Below are 23842 nucleotides of genomic sequence, written 5' to 3'. Positions count from 1 at the left end.
GGTAGCATAGTGCCTAAGGCACTTGACTGCTAACCAGAAGACTGGCAGTTCAAACCCACCAGCCACTCCTCGGAAGGAAGATGGGGCAATCTACTTCAGTAGTGCTACTGCCTCAGAAACCCAGTGAGGGGTCGCTATGAGTTGGGTCCAACTCAACGGCACATAACAACAACAACATTTTTAAATAGGCTGGGCCACAAAAAGTCGTGTGTATCCTCAGGAGCCTAATATTCCTAATTAAGGAATGTACTTTAGGTTTTAAGGTAAAAGTGTAAGGAAAATTTGGCAATCTACTTCCGTAGAGATACTGTCTTGGAAACCCAAGGAGGGGTTGCTATGAGTCAAATCAACTCAGTGGCAGTGAGTTTGGTTTGTTTGTGCAGCATTTTTGTGATTTTCTGCTTTAACAGGCATTTTCTATTAACTGACCATCTACCGGTCGCGGGCTCAGCAGATAGGTTGGTTTCCGCACTGTAACTCTAATTCACACGCTCTGCATTGCCATGTCACCAGGCTCACGTTGTATGAGTGTAGTGCGGTAGATTCACATCTAACAGAATGACATTTCAGAATTGATCCTGAAACAGTCACTCTTCGTTAGAGGCACTAACTCAGCTGGCAGGACAGTGCCGTTCTCAGTCCCCACTCCCTCGTGTCACAGCTGCTTTGGATCAGGTGTTAGTCCCTCCACAGGGCCAAGCTCAAGGTGTTGTTAATCTAGGTTTTCCAAAGCCCCCTAAGAAGTTCTGTGAGTCTGGGAAAGTTTGCATGTTATACTCCTCTGAAGGAGATTCTAACACATTAAGTTAAACACAGTTTCACTGTGAGAGTGGGATTGGTACCAGACTAGCTCTCCTGCCACAAATACAGAAATATGTGACTGCTCTATTCAGAATATGGACAACAGGCAGCACAAGACTGTAGTCCTGGAAGAAGGGGAACTTCAAAGGGAGCCCCATGAGCTCTTTACCTGGGGACAATTCTGCTGAGCTGGGAAAGCAGAGATCAAAGTTTAGGGGAACTGAAATCTGTCAGGGTGTGACTGAGGAATGGGCAGTCCTGGCACAAGGCCAGCCCACCCAAGGGTTACAAGATAGCTGTGCTGGGGGAGCTGGAGGACAAGGGAGCTCCAGCCTTTCCTGAGTGGAGAGGTCTTATCAGCACCCCTGACCTATAGCTGGACACAAGAAAGGACATGCCTTAGAGGTAAGGACCACATCTCTGAGGAAGACCTACTCTAAACTCACACTAATAAACCCTAAAATCAAGCTCCAGCATGGTTCCCAGGGGAAACAGAGTTTGTTGGGGGTTGAGTCCTGTCAATATAGAGGGGCTTAGGAAACTCTTGAACTTTCTGCAGACCCTTCCTATCAAAAAGTATAAAACGAAGCCAGGAAAAAAAAAAAAGAAGGTGGGGACCAGGTTTGCTGGTCCAATGGAGCCTGGTGTAACCACTGAGACTATGGCCCCTAGCTGCCCTTCAGGTCTGGAATTGAACCCACAACTGTGGTTTCCAGCCAAACAAAGTACAGGCATGTGAGTTAAACATTTACCTCAAGTAGACACACGCCCTGGAGAGAACAATCATGGGAGAAGGAAGGGCTGCTTATGCACAGGGAGATAGCTCAGGGTGCAGAAGAGTATGAAGGGACGGACACTGGGAGGAGGTGGCTATGGGGAGGAAGTGGGAGGGGAGCTGCTGCATTGTAAATTTTGGTCAATGACATGAGACAAAGTATATGTGAACTGCTGTATGAAAAGTGAATTTACTCTGTAAATCTTCACCCAAATCCTAATTTAAAAAAAACCAAGCCAGAGCCTACATAGATTGAAGGTGATCAGCCAATAATTTAATTGTCTCTTAGAACAAAATATCAGCCCTCCTCGGAGAATCCAGAATCTGTACAGCACATTGTACACAGCATACAGTGTTCAATCCAAAATCACTAGACACACAAAGAAATAGGAAAATGTGACCCATAAAAGTCAATAGAAACTGAACACAGTTCATCCACTTTACAGAGTTTACTTAATTATTTAATGTCTCTCTGGACCTGCAGGTGAGTTATCATCCTTCTTGTTCTTCATTACCACTGTCAGTCTTTAGAAACTTAATAAAAACCAGGGTAACCAGTCTTTCATAGCCTGACATCCTGCCCTGAGCCTATCTTCTGGACAATGTGAATAGGAGCCACCTCCATGCACTGTGCTTAGACATATGTGTGCTGAGTTGCTCTAAGCTCCTGATGTTGAGTTTGGAAGTGAGAGGACTCTTACTGCCGAGGGCAGATGCCCTCCAGGTGGATGTAGCAAGCATGCCACACTGAGGATGGTACCTGTGAACTCCACCACCACCAGGTATATCACAGCAGAGCAAGCCACAGAAGTGACTTATGGTGTCCAAGTGTAAGAGTATGTACTCTGTTAAAATAAAAGCAGAGAAATTTATTGAAGGCTTGAAAACAGTTCAAACCAGTGATATGTGCAGTCTGCAAAATGAAACCAAATGCTCCAAGGAGCTGGAAGTGAACAGGCATTTTTAAACAGTAACATCAGAAACTAACTGTATAGTTTTCTGGTCAGCAGTCTGCAAAGTAAGGAAGTTACGGGCAGGCTGGCTCAAAGTGAGGATTTTGTGTTGATCGGTGTGCAGGTTATATGTGAGCTTCTTAGATTGACTACAGGAGATAATTACAGAAGTATGTGACTAAAGGGATTTACAGGGTGGTCCCAAGACAATGGCAAGATACTCCTTTTCTGAGAACATTCTTTTAAAATAGCTTTTTAGGTACAACACTTCCTGAGGGCTGCTTGTACAGGAGATTTCAATTAAGTCTTTTGTGTCAAGACCCCCTCAGGGATGCTCCATCAGCATCCTTTCTTAACTTAACCAAAAACCCACTGCCATCAAGTTTATTGCAATTCATAAACATCCTATAGGACAAAGTGGAACTGCCCCATAGGGTTTCCAAGGCTATAAATTTTATGGAAGCAAACTGACTCATCTTTCTTCCATGGAGTGGCTGGTGGGCTCAAACTGTTGGCCTTTTGGTTAGCAACTGAATGCCTTAACCTCTGCACCATCAGAGCTCCTTTATTTAGCTTAACCACAGAGAAAAACATCCTTAACTATAGGCTAAAATCTATGTCAGAGGTGAATGGTTGCTAGATAATTAAGTGGAAGTTAAGATGGAGCCTAGACTCAGACCTGGGCCAGCCATTTTATTCAGGTCAAATGTCTCAATTTTGTTGCAGTCACACATCTCCTCCTTTTGATCAAAGATTTCTGTGAACACCTCTGATCACCATTGTAGCAATGTTTTCTTCCTCATGGACTTACAGTTAATTATCTCTTCAGGTGCCTGCTTATTTTGATAAGCATTTGAATCCTGAACACTACTACAGAGATAGTCAAGCAGCACCTAATGTCTTTACCACACTATTCCTCAGTGTTCTGCTTCTGTGACCCTAAAGTGGGAGCTGGCATAGAGCAAGGTCACATTAGAGGAACAGCTTGACCATTTCAAAGGGATATCTCAAGGTGTAAGTCCAGTACCATCAAAGAAATGCATCTTTTTGATGTAAATAACCTTTCTCATAGACATTAAACTGGTAACCTGGATAATTGCATTAGTCATGCATTTCATACAGCATTTGATTAACCTGATAACAATTATAACAATGAGTATTAATAAACCAGTAAATAGTATAGATCAAATCCATGAGCCAGTGTGTTTAGGTAGCAAGCTGAATATGTCTCAAAAAAGAAGGGTTTGTATCTGACATTATATGTATGGATATAACCAGATAGGCCATTGGTATCTTGTTCTATTTCTCAGGATTAATATCATTTCCTTGATAAATGAGAGGAATGCATAGAAGATTAGGTGAGTTTTCTAAAATCATTAAGGATCGACGCAAGCATATCATGAAGTGTTGGTAATCACATAACCTCCTCCCTGCTGGGCTGAGGAAGTCTAAGGCAATGCAGTTGTCTAAGACTACTTTAGCTAAAGATTATAAAGATCTTTCTTGAGCTGTTAACACTACCAGCTAGATCATGTGATTATGGGCTGGTTTTTCTAAGTCAACAATTCCATAGGTAGGAATCAAGACTCTTAAAAAGTCTGTCCCCAACGTGAATTTTCTACAGGGGATGGAGATGGCAGATCCAACAGTCAGTCAGGTTACTAGTGTTCGCTACTGCTTGGGACATTTTAACAAAGGCATTCTCATGCCAGGCATGAGTGGGTCACACAATATATAATAAGAAAATATCTAAGAAAGGCTTCATTATGCAAAAATACTAAACAGAAGTAGTTTAATAAAGCAAAGGTCAAAAACAACTATAATAAAACAAATTCCTCCCTCAGTTATTTGCATGGGAAAAAAAAGAGGGTATTAAAATGGGATAATATGTACAGAATACAGCACATCTGTTAATAGGAGAGTACTTGCAAGTATGAAGCAAAAACGTATGGTATGCATCAAAATTTTTACCAGCCAGTGAACCCAAGATTGTAAAATAAGATAATCTCAAAAGCAGTAAGCATTTAACAAAGTCCAGTAATTTCAAGACCTTACATTAGGTCTTATTCTGTCGTCTTGGGAGCAGCTGTCTACTGATGTTGTCTGCTTCTCATCACAAAGGTGTTTGAACTTCAGCTTCAGTCTTTCTGTAGGTCAAACAGTCCAGGAAGATGCTTTAGCTCTCTTCAGTTGGAATAGGTGGGTCCAAGTCTTAACTCCCTGCAGTTTGGCAGCACAAATGTTAGTGAGAAGTACTGAGTAAGCTTTCATGCAGCAAGGTTCTAATGAGCCTTTTAACTGATGTTTCTTCCAATATATATATTCCCTTGGGGAGATACTAAGTAAATTCTTGGACTCTTGTTTCTGTTTGTCAAAGGTTTCTTGACACAATTAAAAAAAAAAAATTTCCTTGAAAGCCTTTCTTGAAAAATATATTTTAGAGCATCAAAGATTGTCAGTGTAAGTAACAATAAGGGAGGACCATTCAGTTTTGAAGAACTACTCATCCCAGGACAAGAACAGATGTTTGCACACCCATGTTCATCGCAGCACTATTTACAGTAGCCAAAAGATGGAAACAACCTAGGTGTCCATCAACTGAGGAATGGATAACCAAACTATGGTACATACATACAATGGAATTTTATACAAACCTAAAGAATAATGTAGAATCTGCAAAATACCGCGTAATGTGGATGAACTTAGAGGATGTTATGTTGAGTGAAATAAGTCAATCGCAGAAAGATGCATATTGTATTAGTCCATTATTGTAAAAATTCAAGGAAAGGTTTATCTATGGAAGGAAATTTTTTTTGTTGATTACCAGGGGTGGGAGGGGAGAGGAGGGAACACTGTTAGATAGGTAGAGACAAGTACTGATTTGGTGAAGAGAAGGGCAATGTACCAAATGTGAGTGATAAACACAGTGGTGTTGAGGAAGAGAAAGACATGGAGAGGTGTATGGGCAGTACAGACAACAAAGATGAACCCTTTTGCACATACAGTACTGCATTGTCAGTGAAGGCAAACATGGATATACGGGTGAATAAATGGGTGGACAGGCTGAACGATTAGGTATGTCTATGCAGGGGAGAGTGTGCCAAGACCGTGTATAGGGTTGGCAGATAGTGTTTCTACAAGTGTATTGGTATGTTCTGTAAGAATTCCCAGGTATATAGTAGAGCTGACAAGGAACAAGGTTGTAGTCACTTCTTGGCCACAGACAGCTACCCAGAGAAACAAGTAGTTGGACCTGTGGGCTCAGGACCATAGTTGCAGGGGACATCAAGCTCAATTGGCATAACATACTACACAAAACATTGTTCCACATCCTATTTTGGCAAGTAGCGACTGGGATCTTAAAAGCTTGCAAGCGGCCATGTAGATGCAGCGATTGGTCTCTCCTCATTCAGACATATGAGCAAAGAAGAATGAAGAAAACCAAAGATTCATGGAAACAATTAGTCCAAGTGACTGGTACACCATGCAATCCTCAGCATATATGACTATGAAACCAGAAGTAGATGGTGCCCGGCTACCACTGTCAACCACTCAGAGTGCCATAACATTGTCTAATCCTATCCAGGAGATCCTGGATAGAGTAGGAGAACAATGTGGAACAAAACTCAAAATCATTTTTAAAAAAAAGGTGGAGGGGACCAGGTTTGCTGGTCTGATAGAGCCTGGTGGAACCACTGAGACTATGGCCCGTAGATGCCCTTCAGGTCTGGAATTGAACCCACTCCTGTGGCTTCCAGCCAAATGAAAGACAGGCATATGAGCTGAACATTTACATTAGGTAGATATACTCCTTGGAGAGAACAATCATGGGAGAATAGAAGGGCTGTGTATGCACAGGGAGATAGGGCAGGAGTGCATGGAGGAAGAGGTAACTTACTATCAGGAGGAAGTGGGAGGAGGGGAGCTTTTGCATTGTGGGAAATTGTGGTCAATGTCATGAGACAAATGCTGCTATATAGAAAGTGAATTTTCTCTGTAAACTTTAACCCAAATTACAATTTAAAAAATAAAAAAGAGCTACTTATCATAGTCATTGCAGTATTCATTTCTTGGAGTCCATGGGCAGAATCACTTAAGACACTTTGAATGTATTTAGTTAGAATTCTGACATGTGCTATAACATTGTCTAATCCTATTTGAGGGACAAAACAAATAGAAATTAAATTATTACACCATTGAAATAGACTAAAGAGGGAAAGACAAAAGGTGTTTCATATATCTAAACAGTGGAACATTGAACATCAGCAATATTCTCATATAATCTATATAATAATTTTGTTTATTTACTCAGTCCTGTGTCATTAATTTTGGTCCCTTGTAATTGTGGATTAATAGTAGTCTGAAAACTCCATTAGCTTCTACATAAAGTTCTTGAAATTTGTATTTAATCCATTGGTACCCATATTTGAAATATTATACTTCTCTTCATAAGTCCAGTATAGTTCTTTGTGTTGGAATATCTTGTCCAAATGTTACTAGTGAATCAGCAAAGTAAAACTTATCTGCAGATGACAAACTTCATATGGCCATGATTACCTTATAATAACAATAATAAGGCTTCTTAAAGGTGGAAGAGCTGATAGGAGTTAATTACAAAAGTAATGCAAGGCCAACTAAAGTAAATTCAAAGAAGACTTGAGAAAAAATACCTCTAAACATAAGGAATAACCTTATTTTAAAAGAATTTTAGATATATAATCATCTGGAGACCGTGTAGTCAGGATATGTCAAGAATCTACCGATATCATCAGGTCTCTAAACATATGTATATTATATATTAAAAATTTCATGGGTAAAAGATGTGAATTCCCCAGTTAAAACCATTGATGTGATGATACTAGATTCAAAAGAAATAAAGTTGCAACCAAGTTAGCAGTTAAAGATAAAATTTTAAAATGACATAATAATGTGTGCTTGATATCTAATATTAAGCAAAAACATAAGAGGAAATATTAACACATAACTTTTCAGCCAAAGAGAATCAGGCACTTCTCTTGATTTGATAAGACATTTCATGGAACTCATAACATATTAAACAAACTTTTCTCACATTTCTCTCTTTATAAAACATAAAACACATTTTTTGTGGTTTCTAGAAAGTTTCAGAGTTGTCAGGAGTTTATCATAGGTCATTGAGAAACAATAATTGAATTGTTTAACAAAAAAAATCTTAAAGATTTATTTAAAAAAAACTTCAGCTGTTTTAAAAAGACATATGACTTAATTTTCAACTCAGAATTTCATTCTAATAAGACACTGAACCCTTGCCTTTGAGGCAGATGACATAAAGAATAAATTAACTTTTCAACCCAGTAATTAAAGAAAATATTGTTATTTTAACTGTGAGAAGCCCAATTCTTTGCTCTATATGCTATTTGACATTCAAGCTTTCTAAAAATATCATCAAACTTTAACAGCAGCAGATAAAAAACCTTGAATATATCAAATAAGTTCCCTTTTAATAAGCCTTTTAAACATTGTCTTTGTTGCATACCTCCTATACTGCAAGCCTTTATGTGGTAAAAATTAACATACTCATTAGTAAACCCAAAAATATATATTCTTTCTTTGTGGCATAAAAAGCTTAAGTATATAAACTTACATTATAGTGAATATTGACTCAATATCTTTGTTACCTAAAAATATTGGAAGTTATTTTAAGCCTATATGCTATAAAACATAATCACCTTTGTAATAAAGTTTTTTTAAACAGTCTGTATATTACTCAGCCTGTATATTACTGTATATTATATTGCTCAGTCTGTATATTCCTCAGTCTGTATATTACTCAGCCTTTACCATTTTGTTTTCAGTGTAGGTTGTGGTGGTTTCTACACTTTGGCTTCTTAGAACTCTTCTAAAACAGAGAGAACTTGTTTACAGTTCTTTTTATGATAGGGATCTACCTTTTTTTTTTTTTTTTAATAACTACAGTAATGTAGCATCTTATTTTGTTTTGCCTTAAAAAGTTTCCACTTAGTTGAGAGAGGTCTTTCTCAAGTTTCCCTGGAGTAGTGTGAATCTCAGGGTCTCCTTAGTGAGAAAGAAATGTTATTCTTAATTCAGTTACATATGTTTACGTTGACTGTGCAGCTGCTCGATTACCTTGGTGGAGGCAGTTTGCAGAGAATTCTAGGGAGTCCCTCTAAAGTCTCTTCAAGGCCATTTAACCTTAGTCATCTTAAAGGGGTTTTCACTTTGTTTCTCTTGTTCGCATTGGGTGCTCTCAGTGCTGGGGTCTCAGGAAGCTGTTAGATGGAAGTCTGAATTCTCTCAATCCTGTGAGCCTCCTATTTCTTATCATTCTGGAATTAATAAAAATTACTTCCTTTCTTTAAATAAAACCTATTTCATATGATAGAAAATTTAAGAAAAAATTTAGAAAGGTTTTGCTTTTAAGATTTTGCTTTCAAGTTTGACCTAAACATAAAATCTATTGTCAGAGCAAGTTATTTTCATTAATTTTTGGGAAAATTAGGAGTATTTAATTTATATAAGTGTTTATTTATCCTTAAAATAATTAGAGCAAGTTCTTTCAGGAAATATAATCTAATTTAATAATACCATCTGGAGGTAGGAAATTATTATATTTTCACAATCCTGTTTTTTGTATGCTTTATAGGATCCTTTAGAGGAGCAATTTAGAATAATTTGTGTCTTTAAGGCCTTGTTCTACCAATAAAAGAATAATTTTTTTTTCCTTTTTTCAGTGCCCCTTTCAAATAGACCAAATTAGTCAAAGTTTATCAGAGTAGTTGCCAAAACGCCAGGGACAAGAAGTTTTTCTCAGACTTAGACAACCTTATGAGAGAGAAAAAAGAAATCTGGCAACTACTAATTGTAACTTCCTACAACAAGACAGAATCTCAGACACAAAACAAGGCAGAAAGACTACATAAACTTACCAGTCTGCAAAGCCAGCTCAAAAGTCCAGGCTTATGTTCAACATTATACAAGACAAACAAAAAGAAACCCAATTTCTTTAAATGGACCTAAAATTCTTGGATGAGATGGACTCAGTTAACAACAACAGCAAACAGGTTAAATGTTGCCAGAGTCTCTGATGGGGAGAAGTTAGGTCCTCTGACAAAACCTGGGCATTAAAAACAAGTTTCCAGAGGAAAGAAAAAAACACAAATGGGAACTCATGTTCCTAAAACAGGAGGAGAAAGTACAGATGGAAACTCATTTCTCAAAATGATCGCTGAAATTCTAAGTTATTTCTAGTATATCCAGTTTAAGAACTGGAACCCCAAACCAACATCCCAGTAGGGGGAAAGTTCCAGGCTCATTTATCAAGGATGTTAAAAATTAGGGTGGAACTTTGGTGACCAGAATCAAATACAATTCCTAGCAGGGCATTGGTCCTCTGGAATTCCTGCATAATAGCCATACAGAACCTCGTTTCACATCTTCTGAGCCGCCTTTATTCTGCTGACCAGAGACCTAGCCTTTTACTTTAAACATACTAGTTTCTCTGATTGGAAAGAACCTTCAACATCATACTAGGATGAATTTTAAAGGGGCAGATAGAGTAGGACCAGGGCTTTGACATCGCAGCTCCTTATTTTGTTTTGTTAGTTTGGATACAGTATCCTGCAGAGAATAAATTTTATTCATCATATATCTTTTAGAAGTTTCAAAGTACCAGTTAAAATAGGCATCCCACTGAGGTTGCTTAATTCAGGCACTTCTATTTTCTAATTTACTGTGCAGGAATATTCCAAAGAATCCTAGAGTGACCACCGGTTCTCCAAACTGTCTTTAGTAAAAGCATGCTAGTGATCTAAAAACAACCAAGTATGGGGACCAAAACATTTGCTCATAAAGGCCCTAAGGTGCTAAGATGGCCCTGCTGAGTCCTAAAGCAGGTCTTCCCATTTTACCGAAACACTGAATACACATGCTGTGAAAACATGAATGACGGGAAATGTTCATGTGCACTGAGGCCTGAGAGCATGCTGAAACCAAATGTGCTCAAGAAGAAAAGCAAGTCCACATTTAACAGCTCAGCCTCATTTCTCCCACAGCTCTTATTAGATCTGAGAGAATCATGGTCACAGCCACACCAAACTTAATTTGGCAACAAATTCATCAGAAGGTTCAGAGCATGAGCTGAAAATGAAAGGCAGGACGGTGGAGCCCAGCCATAAACCTCAGAAACCTTGGTGCAGGAAGACGGACCCCACCCGTAAATGTCAGAGACCTCAGTGCAGGAAGACAGAGCTCTTTGAGAGCTATTTGAGAGGCTGTTACCTGGGACAGCTCAACGATGTCCTGGGGGCCACTGAAGATTACACACGTTTGAACCCCACATACCTTATCCCAGAAAAAGCCTAACAGTAAAAACTTGCACTCTGTTAAAAGGAACAAGGTATATTGAAGGCTTGAAAACAGTTGAAACTGGGTATACGCTCAGTCTGCAAAATAAAACCAAGCGCTCCAAGGAGTCGAAGGCGAGAAGATGGATTTATACAGTAAAGTCAGCAACTGACAGCACAGGTACATGTCAGTTAACATCCAGGATGGCCTTGAGATCTGATGTTACGTGATTTGGACACCATGCCAACCATATTACATACAAGAGAGAGGCATGCAGGACCCAGAACTGGATGGTGGGCCCCAGATCTGTGCTGCTGCGTCTGCACTGAGGGGCTGCATGCAAAACTGGCTCCGCTACCACCACTGCCAATCCACTGTGGTCACTGGCCACACCCAGCTCCCCCTCCTGGACATCCACCTGGCCACCTCTCAGCCTCCCATCGTCAGCTTCCTTCCTTCCCTCCCTGTGTGCCTTCCCTGCCCCTCAGTGAGATTCATAGGCCCTCCACCTAGCCACCTCTTCGAACTCTGCCTCCTCCTCCAGCCTGCCTTTCCTGCCCCTCCTCAGACCTGGTCTGGCCACTGTCTTCAGGTCATGCACCTCCCTTTTGGTGCCCTCACACAGTGGTGAGTGTGCACCGTGGGACCTGTGGGCCCTCTACCGCTAGAGACCTCCGTGAAGCAAGCTCACGCTCTGCTCCTCCCTTTAGGTCCAGTCACAGCAGGTCATCCTGGCCTTGAGAGCACTTACTGAGAACTGGTCTGCAGGGGTATCAGCAGACCTGTTATAACACTTGGCCAGGAAGATGAAGGAGGTCTTGTCATCAGTGTTGTTTTTTCCTCTGCTGATCTTAACTGGGATTTGCTCATGGTGTGGTGACATGGCTTGGGTTCTGGGCATGAGCAGGCATGTTGCATTGAGTGGTGGACAGGGTCTGTGGTGGTGCTCCAGAGCCTCGTTCTCAGACTTGGGATCCATGGGGCTAACGTGCAGGTCTTTTCTGCTGGAAGTTTTTTTCTAATGTGTGTGTGCATGTGTGTGTCTGTTTGTCCTTCCAGATGAACGACAACCTCATTGAGAGCTGGAGTGACCTGGATGAGCTGAAGGGTGCCAGGAGCCTGGAAACAGTGTACCTGGAGCGGAATCCCCTGCAGAAGGACCCCCAGTACCGGAGGAAGATCATGCTGGCCCTCCCTACTGTGCGGCAGATCGACGCCACCTTCGTCAGGTTCTGAGTCTCTGCTCGTCACTGCTCCCTCTCCTCAAAGGACCTTCCCAGCCACGGTTTTTTAATCCACCTATTGCTCCTGAAATCATCACTCCACCAACAGTCACAGCCCAATGGCAATAAAGGCACTGAGTGGTAATTGACGTGTATGATGTCCGCCCTGCAGTCTGAGATTCCGTTCCTATTAAATCTGGCCGCATGGTGCGGTGCTCCTGCTCAGTTTTGGACGGTTCTTGTAGTCACCCGGGAGGCGCGGCTCCACCTACATCATGGGAAACGGTGGGTCTGAGAGCATGTGGAAATGCCCTGTGCTGTCCAGGGGCCTTCTGGCCATCCCAGCAGCATGACCTATGTCAGCCAAGAGCCCTTTAATCTTGTAGACCAGTTGGTATCATGTTTGAAAATATTATAAATATTTAAAAATAAATAAATAAGAACTTGGGTATGAGATGATCCAGCCTTTTGTGCTGTGACACTCAGAGACGTTTGTAAAGAGCAGTCTCCACGTGCCATGGACGCACTCCTGCCCAGTGTCCACACACCTGTGGACGTGCCCCTGCCTGATGTCCATGCACCTGTGGACACACTCCTGCCCGATGTTCCTGTGCCTGTGATGCGCCCCTGCCCAGCGTCCACGCACCTGTGGACGTACCCCTGTCCTCCGAGATAGCCATTGGTCCACTTGTGTGAGGAAAACTAAGGATAGGAAGGGGTGATGTCCCACATCACACAGCTGCTTTATACTGGCAGAATTTGAACCCAAGGGAGCCTTCCTCCAGAGATCATGCCCTTAACCAGTTACAAAGCTCCTCCCAGCCCACCCCAGCATTGTTTTGGCTACTTTTCTCACAAAATTAGCAGTGACCTCTGAATCTCATGCTTCAAGGGTGCTGCCATCTCCCAGGGCTTCAGATTTCTCTCTGAAGTGTGAAGATTGAGTGATGCAGTCAGAAAGGGTCCCTTCTAAGTCACAGGGTCTGGAGCTGCACTGTCCAAGATGGGAGTACTGCCCATGTTGCAAATGCAGCAGCCTGATTGAATGACACACATGGCATAGACCATGTCCATCATGGTTATAGAAAGTTCCATTGTACAGACATACAGAACATGTCCACCCTCACAAGAAGTTCTCCTGGGCAGGCAGGTGTATACCATGTCCATCATCCACCACAGAAAGTTCTGTTGGACACACGGATACAGACGGTGTCCATCATTTTCACAGACAGTTCTACTGGTTAGTGCTGCTCTTGACTTCTTTTAAATATCCTGAAAGTGTTAAAGATGATGGCTTGAAATGTACAGGAAAAGAGAAATTGAATTGTTGTCCATTCTCTGTTGAGTTACTCCCAGCCCTGCAAACACCGTGGTCTTAGCCTAGCAAGACCTGAGTCAGACTTCATACAAAACTGCAAGGGAATAAATGTGTGCAATATAAATCACTATGCTTGGAGAGATTTGTTAACAGCAGCCACAGAAGTGGGTCTGTGCAGCACAACGCCACTTAATGTTTCCGTAGCCCCTGCCCAGGCCCGTCATGGATGCCTTGATTGGATTCCTCGCTGCAGACTGATTGCAGCACCAGGTGCAATCCAGTTCTGCCACTCTTGTGAAGCTTCAGGCTCACCTGTGGGGCACAGGGTGCACAGGGCGACTCTCTCCACTCCCTATGTGCCCCCTCGGTCTCTCTGGCCCCCCTCATGAACTCCCGCCACCTCTGCACTGTGTTGTCACGGGGGTCTGGCCCTGATCCCTGCTCCTCCCACACCTGGAGTGTGGCGGCACTCCGAGGCCAGTCAGCCACACTGTGCATCCTGAGTTCCTGCGGTGTGGGGGGAGGGGGATGGGCCACCGTGACCCGCAGAGCCAGAGCAGCCAGGACCCCTCGGATCCTCGCCCTGGTCACTGCCACCCAGGCTAGAAAATGACCACACGATGAGTGAACAGGGAGCTCTGGTAGCATAGTGGCTAAGACACTTGCCTGCTAACCAGACGGCTGGCGGTTCAAACCCACCAGCCACTCCTCGGAAGGAAGGTTGGGCAATCCTACTTCCGTAGTGATAACTGCCTCGGAAACCCAAGGAGGGGTCGCTATGAGTCGGGGCCGACTCGACGGCACATAACAACAACAACAACAACAACAACATGAGTGAACACACGTGGTCAGCAGACCCCCAAAGGGCACCAAGGGCAAGGGGACCTGAGTGGTTAGCCTGCCCCTGGGCTCCACCCCATGGCCCTCCCTTGTCTCAATACCTTGGGGGGCAGGTGGAGCCAGGGACCCTAGGGGAGGGCTGCACCTGAGATGACAAGATACCGAGGCTTTCCGGGGTGGCTGTGCTAGGGTCTATGGCCAGGAAGGACAACAGACCATGAAGAGGCCACCACCAGGGGCTCCCCACCCTTCAGAGGAGGGGCGAGGACACAGACATCCATTGTGGCTGTCCAGTCACACACTTACAGGCAGGGCACCAGAGGAGACTGGGTCCAGAGCCAGAAGAGATGGGGTCCAGGCTAAGGCGCAGGCCAACTTGGAGATGCCACGGTCTGGGGGAGGGGAGGGAGGAGTGGAAGAGAGGGAGAGTCCTGGTGGGGGAAGAGGACAGGCAGGACGGGGCACAATGCTGCTGCAGCATCTGGGGAGGGTACCCCCCTCCAAGGGTGCATGTGGTGGTGCATGTTCAGTGAGGCCACCAGGAGGGGGCAAAGGCCCTTGGCAGGAAGAGCGTGGAGGTGGAGGTGGGACAGAGACAGCTGGGGAGCGAGTGGGGCACAAATCAGGCATTGCCCTGGCACCTGCAGACAGGCTTGGAGAGGGCCCTGTGGGCAGCAGTTTGCCATGTGCCCACCCCAAGGGTCAGCCACCACCAGTCTAAACCAATCAGAATGGACAGACCCGTCCCCCTTTCCAGGCTGCCCTATGACCATGGCCTGGAGATGCACGGCCAGCAGTGCCGCTGCTTCTCTGAGGCAGTCCTTCCCCTTTCCTGCCGTCTTGGGTGTGGACTTGGTGGCTGGGCTTGCAGCGGCCAGCTTGCAACCGTGCAGCAGAAGCCTGCTGGTCGCAAAGACTCGGCCCCGATTCCTCAGAGCCACTGAACCAACAGGTGTCCTCACCCCCCACTGAAATAGGACCAAACATGGGTCCCTGCCCACTGCGCAATCAGTTTACGCACCGAGTGATTGAGAAGAGAGAAAATTATTCATTGCAAAGCGGCAATGCAAGGAGCAGTGGTACCCATACCCAGATCTGACTCCCCAAAACTCCATCGAATTACAGTTTTGTAGGTTTCAGAAGAGAGGGTTATGCATATTCATAAAAATTTCAGGAATTTGGGCGGGAGATGGTTGACGATTGGCTGAAATTTCTTGGCTGAAATTTCCTTCGCCTTGGTTTAAAGGGACAGTAGCATTTGGATCCAGTGCGCTTGTGTGCCGGATGAGTCACACCTGCTTCCTGTCATCAGCTGATTGGGGCTTAGGCACAGGGGAGAGAGTTAGTTCCCAGTAACTTTGGTCCTCTCTGTCCCACTGCACATGCCCACAGGCCAGAGTTAATTTTCAAGTTGTTTTCTAAGACACATTAATGTGTTTATCACCTGTGCCTAAGGAAATAGCAGGAAAGATTTTTTTTTTCTCCATTCAGTTCTTAAGGAACTAAGCTTATTGTATTTACTCATCTGTCTCCAACTGAGGTCCTATGTGTTTACTCATCTATCTCCAAGCACCAGGTGGGGAACTAGTTGAGGGTAATTAAGCTTACTTATCTATTCCCCTCGGGGGTCCTCTCTGTTCTAATGATCTGTTTTAACCAGGGTGGGGAAAATAGTTTTGACTTTACTCGGTTTCAATGACATGAGAAAAAGGGCCTCATTGCACCACAGTCATTGGACAGGGTTTTGTTCCTTTTAGTTTTTGCTTCCAGCAAATACATTTCTTGATGTCACGCCAATGGGTCAGAAAAGTTAGGGCCAAATCACACCGGCGCAGTGGCCCCAGCCTGACTCTTCCAGCTCCCGGATGGAGAAGACGCCAGTGCCGGGGGAAGTGTGCTCTCTCTTTCTCGTTTTGAACTACGTAAGTCACGCAATTTGGACAAATATCTAACCAAAAGAATCGTAGGGTGAAGGGGGGACACTGTCCTCTCAGGCATTCGCGTGCGCCCCGCTCCCGCCGGGGCGAGTTTGCCTCAGGGCCTTCAAAGCTGTGCCTCTGGCGGAGAGCCCTTGGGCAGAGCTGGCCCCCTGGGAAGCGGTGCTGCCCGGAGAGGGTCCTTTGCCAGGGACTGGCCAGAACAGGAGTGTCAAGTGGGAACCTGAGGGCCCCACCCCCCAGAGCCCCTACAGGATCAAGCCGGGCCTCCCTTGGTAGAACATTGCCCAAGGTCCCACCTCACCTGACATCCTCCTGCCCTATCCCCCAGGTCACACCCCACCTGACGTCCCTCTGCTCTGTCCCCAGGGTCACACCAAACCTGGCCTCCCTCTGCCCTGTCCCTCAGGTCATACCCCACCTGATGTCCACCTGCCTTGTTCCCCAGGTCACACCAAACCTGGTCTCCCTCTGCCCTGTCCCACAGGTCACACCCTACCTGATGTCCACCTGCCTTGTTCCCCAGGTCACACCAAACCTGATCTCCCTCTGCCCTGTCCCACAGGTCACACCCCACCTGACTTCCTCCTTTTCTCTTTCCACAACCCCCTCACCCTTCCTGGTTTCTGAGGACACTTCCTCCGCGCATCCTTGGTCTGGGACTCTCATCTCAAGGTCTGCATGAGGAGAACAGGATCCCAGACAACACCTAGCTGTGCAGACCCTCAGGCCAAGCCAGGCTCCTGGTGTGAGCAGGCATCACCCACTGTCCAGCGGTGCTCAAGGCAAGAGCAGGGCCCCCAGGAGGTGCAGATCTGGGGCTGCGGAGGGCCTGGGGGAAGGGGATCCCTTCAGAATTAGGAATTTGGTTCCAGGGATTTGCACTGGTGGACTGGGAGGGCAGTGGGCGGAGCATGAGTCAATCACATAGCTAGGGGACATGAACCCTGGTGGGTATGAGTGGGCTCCTGGGGAGACAATCATGACGGAGGCTGAGAAGAGCCCGCTCTCAGAGATCAGCCCGGGGCCCCTTCTCTCTGGTGATCAGGGCACAGCCCTTTCCCTGGATGGGGCTCTGAGACCCCATGACCTGCCCGAGGTCACCTCAGGAGAGGGCAGGGCTGTCTCCTGATATCCCAGGGCCTCAGCTGACACCCCCTCCAGCACCCACTTAACCTCAGGGTGCCCCAGTGTCCCCATGTAGACCTGCCTGGTGGGGTGATGCCAGGAGGACAGTGCACACAGCCCCAGCTGACAAGCCACGCGGTCCACCCACCAGCTGCTTCCCGCAGCATTTGCATGGTGCTGTGGGAGGCCCTAGGGAAGTGGGCTGCCCCTGTTTGCTGGAGCCCAGGCCCCACGCCCCCTTCTCAAACAAAGGCAGATCTTGTTCCAGGATCTGGGGACTTCGCTCCATAGCCAGCCAGCCGGGCCAGCCCCCTCCTGCCCGCACCAGCCAGCCGCCAGTCGCCAGTGGCCCGTCGAGGGAGAACATGCCAGCAGTTCCCCCCACCAGGGTAGGGCTGCCAGACAGGACTTTGTACCTGGTCGCATGCTCCACCCCATTCTCTGCTCTCGGCTGGCGAGATCGCTGCTAGATCACGCTGGGGCTGCTTCCCGAAGTCACTGCTCCAGGTAGGAATCCACTCTCTGGCTCTTGGGCTATGGAGGACAGGTGTGAGCGGGCTCTGGGCCCAAGTGCCCTCAGCTGTGGGGGGTGGTGGGCTTCCCACAGCTCCAGGACCACCCACTGCCAAGGGCTCTGAGAACTGAATGACAAGCAGGGAGAGTGCGCTGTGGCGTCGGTTTCCCCACCTCCCAGTGGACCCCAGGCCTCAGTGCGGGCTCCTCTGTCCCTTTGTCCCGAGCGCCTCCGAAGGGCTCTGGAGGCCTGGCCTGCTCACCCCGGGGATGCTCAGCAGAGCAGGCCCTGCATCCCACTGAGAGCCCTGGAGGAGCCCCCCCCGGGGTGTCCCCAGCCCCACACTGAAGACCTGTCAGGATGTCGCGCCCTGGCTCCAGTCAGCAGGTCAGGCCTTGAGTCTGCTCCCTGAGCCTCAGTTCATCCAAATCGAGGGCAGGTCCGGATGCACCATCCACCTCCATCTCCCCCGGCTCCTCTGCACCCCCTTATGCCACCACTGGTACGGGGGCCCCAGAGGGCCACCTGGGCTCCGCATCCTGCCCTCTGTCTGCCCCTGGCCAACTTTGCCAGCCCATTATGAGGAACGGGGCACTGTCACCCTCGAAGAGAGACGGGAAAGCCTGAAGAGGGAGGCACAGGACCGGACAAAGGAGAGGCCCAGCCCCCTGGCCCAGGGTGTCCCAGACGCACCCCTCCCCATCCTGTCCCAGGGGCCCCAGCATGAGCCCCTCAGGCGGGATGGCACAGACAAGTGGCCCAGGATGGCTCTGCCCCACAGGCAGGTGAACAGGGCGTCTGTGCTCTGAGTCTGGCCCCCGGGCCGACCAGGCCCCACACAGAATGAAAGGCTGAGGAGTGAGTGGCCTTGGGGAACAGATACGGGGATGGACAGGCTGTGGGGCCTCCCAGTGCCCGTCATGGCCATTGCTGCCATTTTCACTGCCCTATCTGGGCACCTTCTCCCGCTCCCAGCCTGGCCCTGCAGGCCGTGTGGCTCGGGTCCCCGCATCTGTAAAACGGGCTCGCCTCGCCCTGGAGATGCTTGGTGGGGCTCCAGGGGCGCCAGAGGCCAGGGCTCGCCCGTCCCTCTGCCCTCCAGCTGCCCTGCGTCTGCTGGTGGCAGGAGCAGGATGCCGCAGCACCGGGCCCAGGAGGAAGACAGCACCGTGCTGATCACCGTGGTTCCCGGGACGGAGAGAACGGAGTCCTGTGGGAGCACAGCCTCACAAGCAGCCGGTGGGTCCAAGGTAAGACATAACGGGACAGTCCCAGGCCCTGGAGACAGGGCAGTCAGACAGGGCAGGCGCACCCCTGGGTCATGGCCAGGCCAGGCCCTCAGAGGCCCTGGAGGCCCACTGGGAGGCCGTGGGGGTGGGGTGGGGCGGTCCCCACAGTCAGAGGTGAGCATCCCCTGCCCTTTCAGCTAGGTGGACCCCAGGCAGCCAGCTGCGGGATGGGGAGCCCAGCCACGCCCAGGATCGGTGAGCCCCTCCAGACCTGTCAGCACCGCCCACGTTGGTCCTGAGTGGGGAGGGATGCAGGACAGTGGGTGCAGCCACCCCCTCAGGAGCCACGCTGCCCCTCCCTCCCCCACAACGCCTCCAGAGATAGCCTCGTGCCAAGGGCTATGCACAGGTGGGCCTGTGGCCTCATAAGCAGCAGATGCAGCTGGGCACAGCAGTAACGGGCTGCCCTGCTGTGGTAGAGCTGGAGGGGCTCTAGGGGCGGAGGGTCACCAGCCCTTCCCCTGGCTCTGGCCTCTGGGCCGACCTGAAAGCCCCTCCTCCATCCCCCTCATTCAGCTACCAGGCGGGGGCTTACCCAGAGCTCACGTCTTACGACCCACACCTCTCCACGCCTCCCCAGTGCCAGGGTCCACTTCCCGCCTCTGTCCCACCCCTGCTGCTGGCCCCAACACCTGTCCAGGCTCCACACCCACCCTCCCCCACCTCACTAAGGGCAGCAGGATCAGGCCCTTCCTCCACTCAGAGCCCTCCAGTGCCTTCCCCTGGCGGTGGCCTACAAGGCTGGCCACGGTCCTGTCCTCTGTCCCCAGCTCCTCAGACTTTCCGTCATGGGAATCCGTCCCTGCAAGCCAGCCCTGCTGACCTCCTCACTGGCCCCAGACCTCCAGGCACCTCCTGCCACAGGCCCTTTGCACAGACAGCCTCCCCTGTGCCCGGTGCTCTCACTTCATGGGCTTCCACTCAGCCCTTCTCACTCAGAGGTTGCTCAGAGGTCACCCTCCAGTGCCACCCCCTCCCCCTCTGACACCCTCCACCTGCACTTATTGATTTGATTTCTATTTCCCACCAAAACGTGAGCTCCCTGGGGATGGAGCTGTTGTGGAATGAGTAACTGTTTGGGTTCTCCAGTGCCATTCTAGCATAAAATAGCACAAATGGATGGTTTTAACAAACAGGGATGTATTCTCATACAGTTTAGGAGGCTAGAAGTCTGAGTTCAAAGTGTCAGCTCTAGGGGCTGGGTGAAAGCCCCCAACCTTGGGCTTCAGCTCTGCCTCTTGCTCCTGGCCCACCAGAGCTGGAGGCATCTCCTAACTCAGGCAGCTGATGGCTGCTAAAGCTGACAAACCCAAAGTCAACAAGTAAAATGGCAAAAATGGCACAGTCCCCAAATTATCACACAACACGGCAGGTTCAAGTCCAGGAACAATTTTAAGATCAGCAGACAACATGTCAGGCCACTGAGATGAAGACCTGGCCAAAGGCAGGATCCAGATGTGCCAAAAAAAAACTCAGACCTTCCTCAAAGCTTCTGCTTATATCCAGGAAGCAGACCACATCCCTAAGTCAGCTGCTCACAGTAGATTCTACCATGGAGTTAATGACCAGTCTCATCATGGAGAATACTACCTCCAGCTGCCCAGCCACTAAAGTCAAGCCTAGCCAAGTTGACACACAACTAGCACAGTGATGGATGAATGAATGAATGAATGAGCCAGGAGTATGTACCCCCAGGATAGGGGTGTCAGCAAGTGAATGATGAAGAATGAATGAGATGGAAAACCCGGAAGGTGGGTGCCTGTCTGAGGGGCGGGGCTGAAGGCCAGGCCCCTCTATCTTCAGTCTCCATGCCTGGATCTCCCTCTGGGTCCCCTCTGCCTCACCTCTGCCACCCCTGGTGGCCCACACACGTTTGGGCACATCGGTGCAAGCTGCAGAGCTTCTGGAAGATTCTTGGGGGCTCCTCCCTGTTCTCTGCCTAGTGACAGTTTCCTCAACTCCCAGAAAATGGGCAGTTTGGAACAGTGCCAAATGCTCTTCGGTCGAGAGTTGTGGCCCCTCAGTTCTGGGCTGATGTCATTCATTCTGATAACCTGGGGCTGAGGTTGGGATCTGGACCCACAGTGAGCACCCTCGGAGCGCTGCCTGCTTTCAGCTCTGTTTGGGGGTCCCTCCCTGCTCCCCTATTTGGGCTTGTTTTAATTTGTGGCTGAGGTTGTAATTTGTTAATACGATACTTAAGGAAACCCGTTGCTCTCGAGTGGATGCTGACCCACAGCGCCCCTAGAGGACAGAGTGGAACTGCCCCACAGGGTCTCCAAGGCTGTCAGTCTTCATGGAAGCAGACTGCCTCATCTTTCTCTTCTAGAGCAGCTGGTAGATTCAAACCACAGACATTTCAGTTAATAGCTGAGTGTCTAACCACTGTGCCACCAGCACTCCCCAATTTGATGTTTAGCTTATTAATTTTCAATCTTCCTTTCTGATCTTAGGATAGAAGGCAATAAATTTCCCTCTAATTTTGACATTTTCATTATTTAATTCTAAATATTTTCTAATTTTTTTATAATTCTTTATCATTTCTCTCATGGGTCATAAAACGCTTAAAAGAGTATTTTTCAGTTACAAATACATAAGCTTTTTTCTTAAGTTCTTTTTTAAACTTATTTCTACCTTAACTGCATTTGTTGAAAGAGGGTGGTTTCCATGATACCAACTTTTTTTTTTTTTTTTAATTTTTATTGTGATTAGGGTGAAACTTTACAGAGCAAATTCACTTTCCATACAGTAGCTCACATACACTTTGTCTCATGATATTGATTGAAATCTCCCACAATGCAACTGCTCTTTCCCCACTTTCTCCCCATAGTTACCTCTTCCCTGTGTCCTTCCCTCCATGCACTCCTGCCCCTTGAGCTGTCTCCCTGTGCATACACAGCTCTTCTATTCTCCCGTGATTGATCTTTCCAAGGAGTGTATCTTCCTAATGTTAATGTTAACCCCATATGCCTCTCTTTTGTTTGGCTGGAAGCCACAAGAATGGGTTCAATTCCAGATCTGAAAGGTAGCTAGGGGCCATAGTCTGTTTCACCAGGCTCTATCAGACCAGCAAACCTGTTCCTTTTTTTGTGATTTTGAGTTTTGTTCCACATTGCTCTCCCACTCTATCCAGGATCTCCTACATAGATGCCCCTCAGAGTGGTTGACAGTGGTAGCTGGGCACCATCTAGTTTTTCTGGTCTTATAGTCATGTAGGCTGAGGATCGCATGGTGTACCAGTCACTCGGACTAATTGTTTCCATGCATCTTTGGTTTTCTTCATTCTTCTTTGCTCTGGATGAGGAGAGACCCATCGTTGCATCTACATGGCTGCTTGCAAGCTTTTGAAATCCCAGTCACTAGTCACCAAAGTAGGATGTGGAACAATGTTTTGTGTAGTATGTCATGCCAATTGAGCTTGATGTCCCCTGAGACTATGGTCCAGAGCCCACAGGTCCAACTACTCGCTCCCTCTGGATAGCTGACTGTGGCCAAGAAGTGACTACAAACTTGTCCCTTGTCAGCTCTACTATATACCTGGGAATTCTTACAGAACATACAGATACGCTTGTAGAAACATCGTTTGCCAACCCTAAACGTGATGGGCACACTCCCCCCTGGACAGACAGACCTGACCCGCCCATCCACATGATCCCAGCTTTTTTGAAGCAATTATCTCTTTGTGGTCCATTTAGCTGATGCTCCACAAGGGCTTTATCGGAAGAGCTGGACTGAAGACTCCCTGTGCGCCTAGCACTGTTCTGTTCAAATCCTTGCCATGTGTCCTTACTGATTTTCATCTCCTTCAATTCCTTCACTTTTTTTCAATTACTTCAATTAATTCAGTCTTCCAGTAGCAGTATCTCCCAATCTTCCTCCATAACAGTGTATTGGTCAATTTCTCCTTGTGGTTCCTTAGTTTATCAACCCCACAAATTTTAACAGTTACATTAGAAACAGCAGCATACTGCTCAGTAGTTTCACGTAATATTTAAAATCATATATCTTCCTAGAAAATCGTGCCTCTACCTGTAGCAACACTTCTTGTCTTGTTGTTAGGTGCTCTTGAGTCAGCTCTAGCCCATAGCGACCCCGAGCACAACAGAACAAAAGGCTGCCTGCTCAGTCCTGCGCCGGCGCCGCCCTCTTTGCTGTCTGTACCTGACCCCATCATTGCAGCCACCGTGTCAATCCATCTCATTGAGGGCCTTCCCCTTTTTTTGTCAACCCTCCACTTTACCAAGCATGACATCCTTCTCTAGGGAATGGTCCCTTCTGACAACATGACCAAATTAGGTGAGATGAAGTCTGGCCCTTCTCACTCACAAGAAGCATTCCGGCTGCACTTCCTCCAGGACAGATCTGTCTGTTCTGGCAGTCCATGGTATTCTCGGTATTTTTTGCCAACACCAGAACTCAAAAGCGTCAACTCTTCTTTGGTCTTCTATATTTATTGTCCAGCTCTCACATGCGTATGAGGCGATTGAAAATATCATGGCTTGGGTTAGGTGCACCTTAGTCTGCAAAGAGATATCTTTGTTCTTTAAACAGGTCTTTTGCAGCAGATTTGCCCAGAGCAATATGTCATCTGATGTCTTGACTGCTGCTTCCATTGGTATTGATTATGGAACCAAGTAATACAAAATCTTTAACAACTTCAATCTTTTCTCCATTTATCATGATACTGCTTACTGGTCCAGTTGTGAGGATTTTTCTTTTCT

The 23842-nt window shown here is 47.3% G+C and overlaps 2 protein-coding genes across 2 annotated transcripts in view; both read left to right on the top strand.

Annotated features, from left to right (window-relative positions):
- Positions 1 to 12108, top strand: part of PPP1R7 (protein phosphatase 1 regulatory subunit 7) — a 53443-nt gene extending 41335 nt beyond the window's left edge. The window contains exon 10 of the mRNA XM_007941445.2: positions 11932 to 12108. Within this exon, the coding sequence (XP_007939636.1) occupies positions 11932 to 12108 (177 nt within the window). The remainder of the gene's footprint in view (positions 1 to 11931) is intronic.
- Positions 12109 to 18965: 6857 nt separating this feature from the next.
- The window catches only part of ANO7 (anoctamin 7), a 33340-nt gene continuing 28463 nt past the window's right edge, over positions 18966 to 23842 (top strand). Inside the window, exons 1-3 of the mRNA XM_007943299.2 lie at positions 18966 to 19071; positions 19263 to 19316; positions 21456 to 21458. Coding sequence (XP_007941490.2) covers positions 18966 to 19071; positions 19263 to 19316; positions 21456 to 21458 — 163 coding nt within the window. The remainder of the gene's footprint in view (positions 19072 to 19262; positions 19317 to 21455; positions 21459 to 23842) is intronic.

Source organism: Orycteropus afer, unplaced genomic scaffold (genome assembly GCF_000298275.1).
Source record: "Orycteropus afer afer isolate SDZICR_OR568_19922 unplaced genomic scaffold, OryAfe1.0 scaffold00006, whole genome shotgun sequence".
NCBI lineage: Eukaryota > Metazoa > Chordata > Mammalia > Tubulidentata > Orycteropodidae > Orycteropus > Orycteropus afer.
Note: the sequence above shows the minus strand (reverse complement) of the source record. Positions and strands in the feature narration are given on the sequence as shown.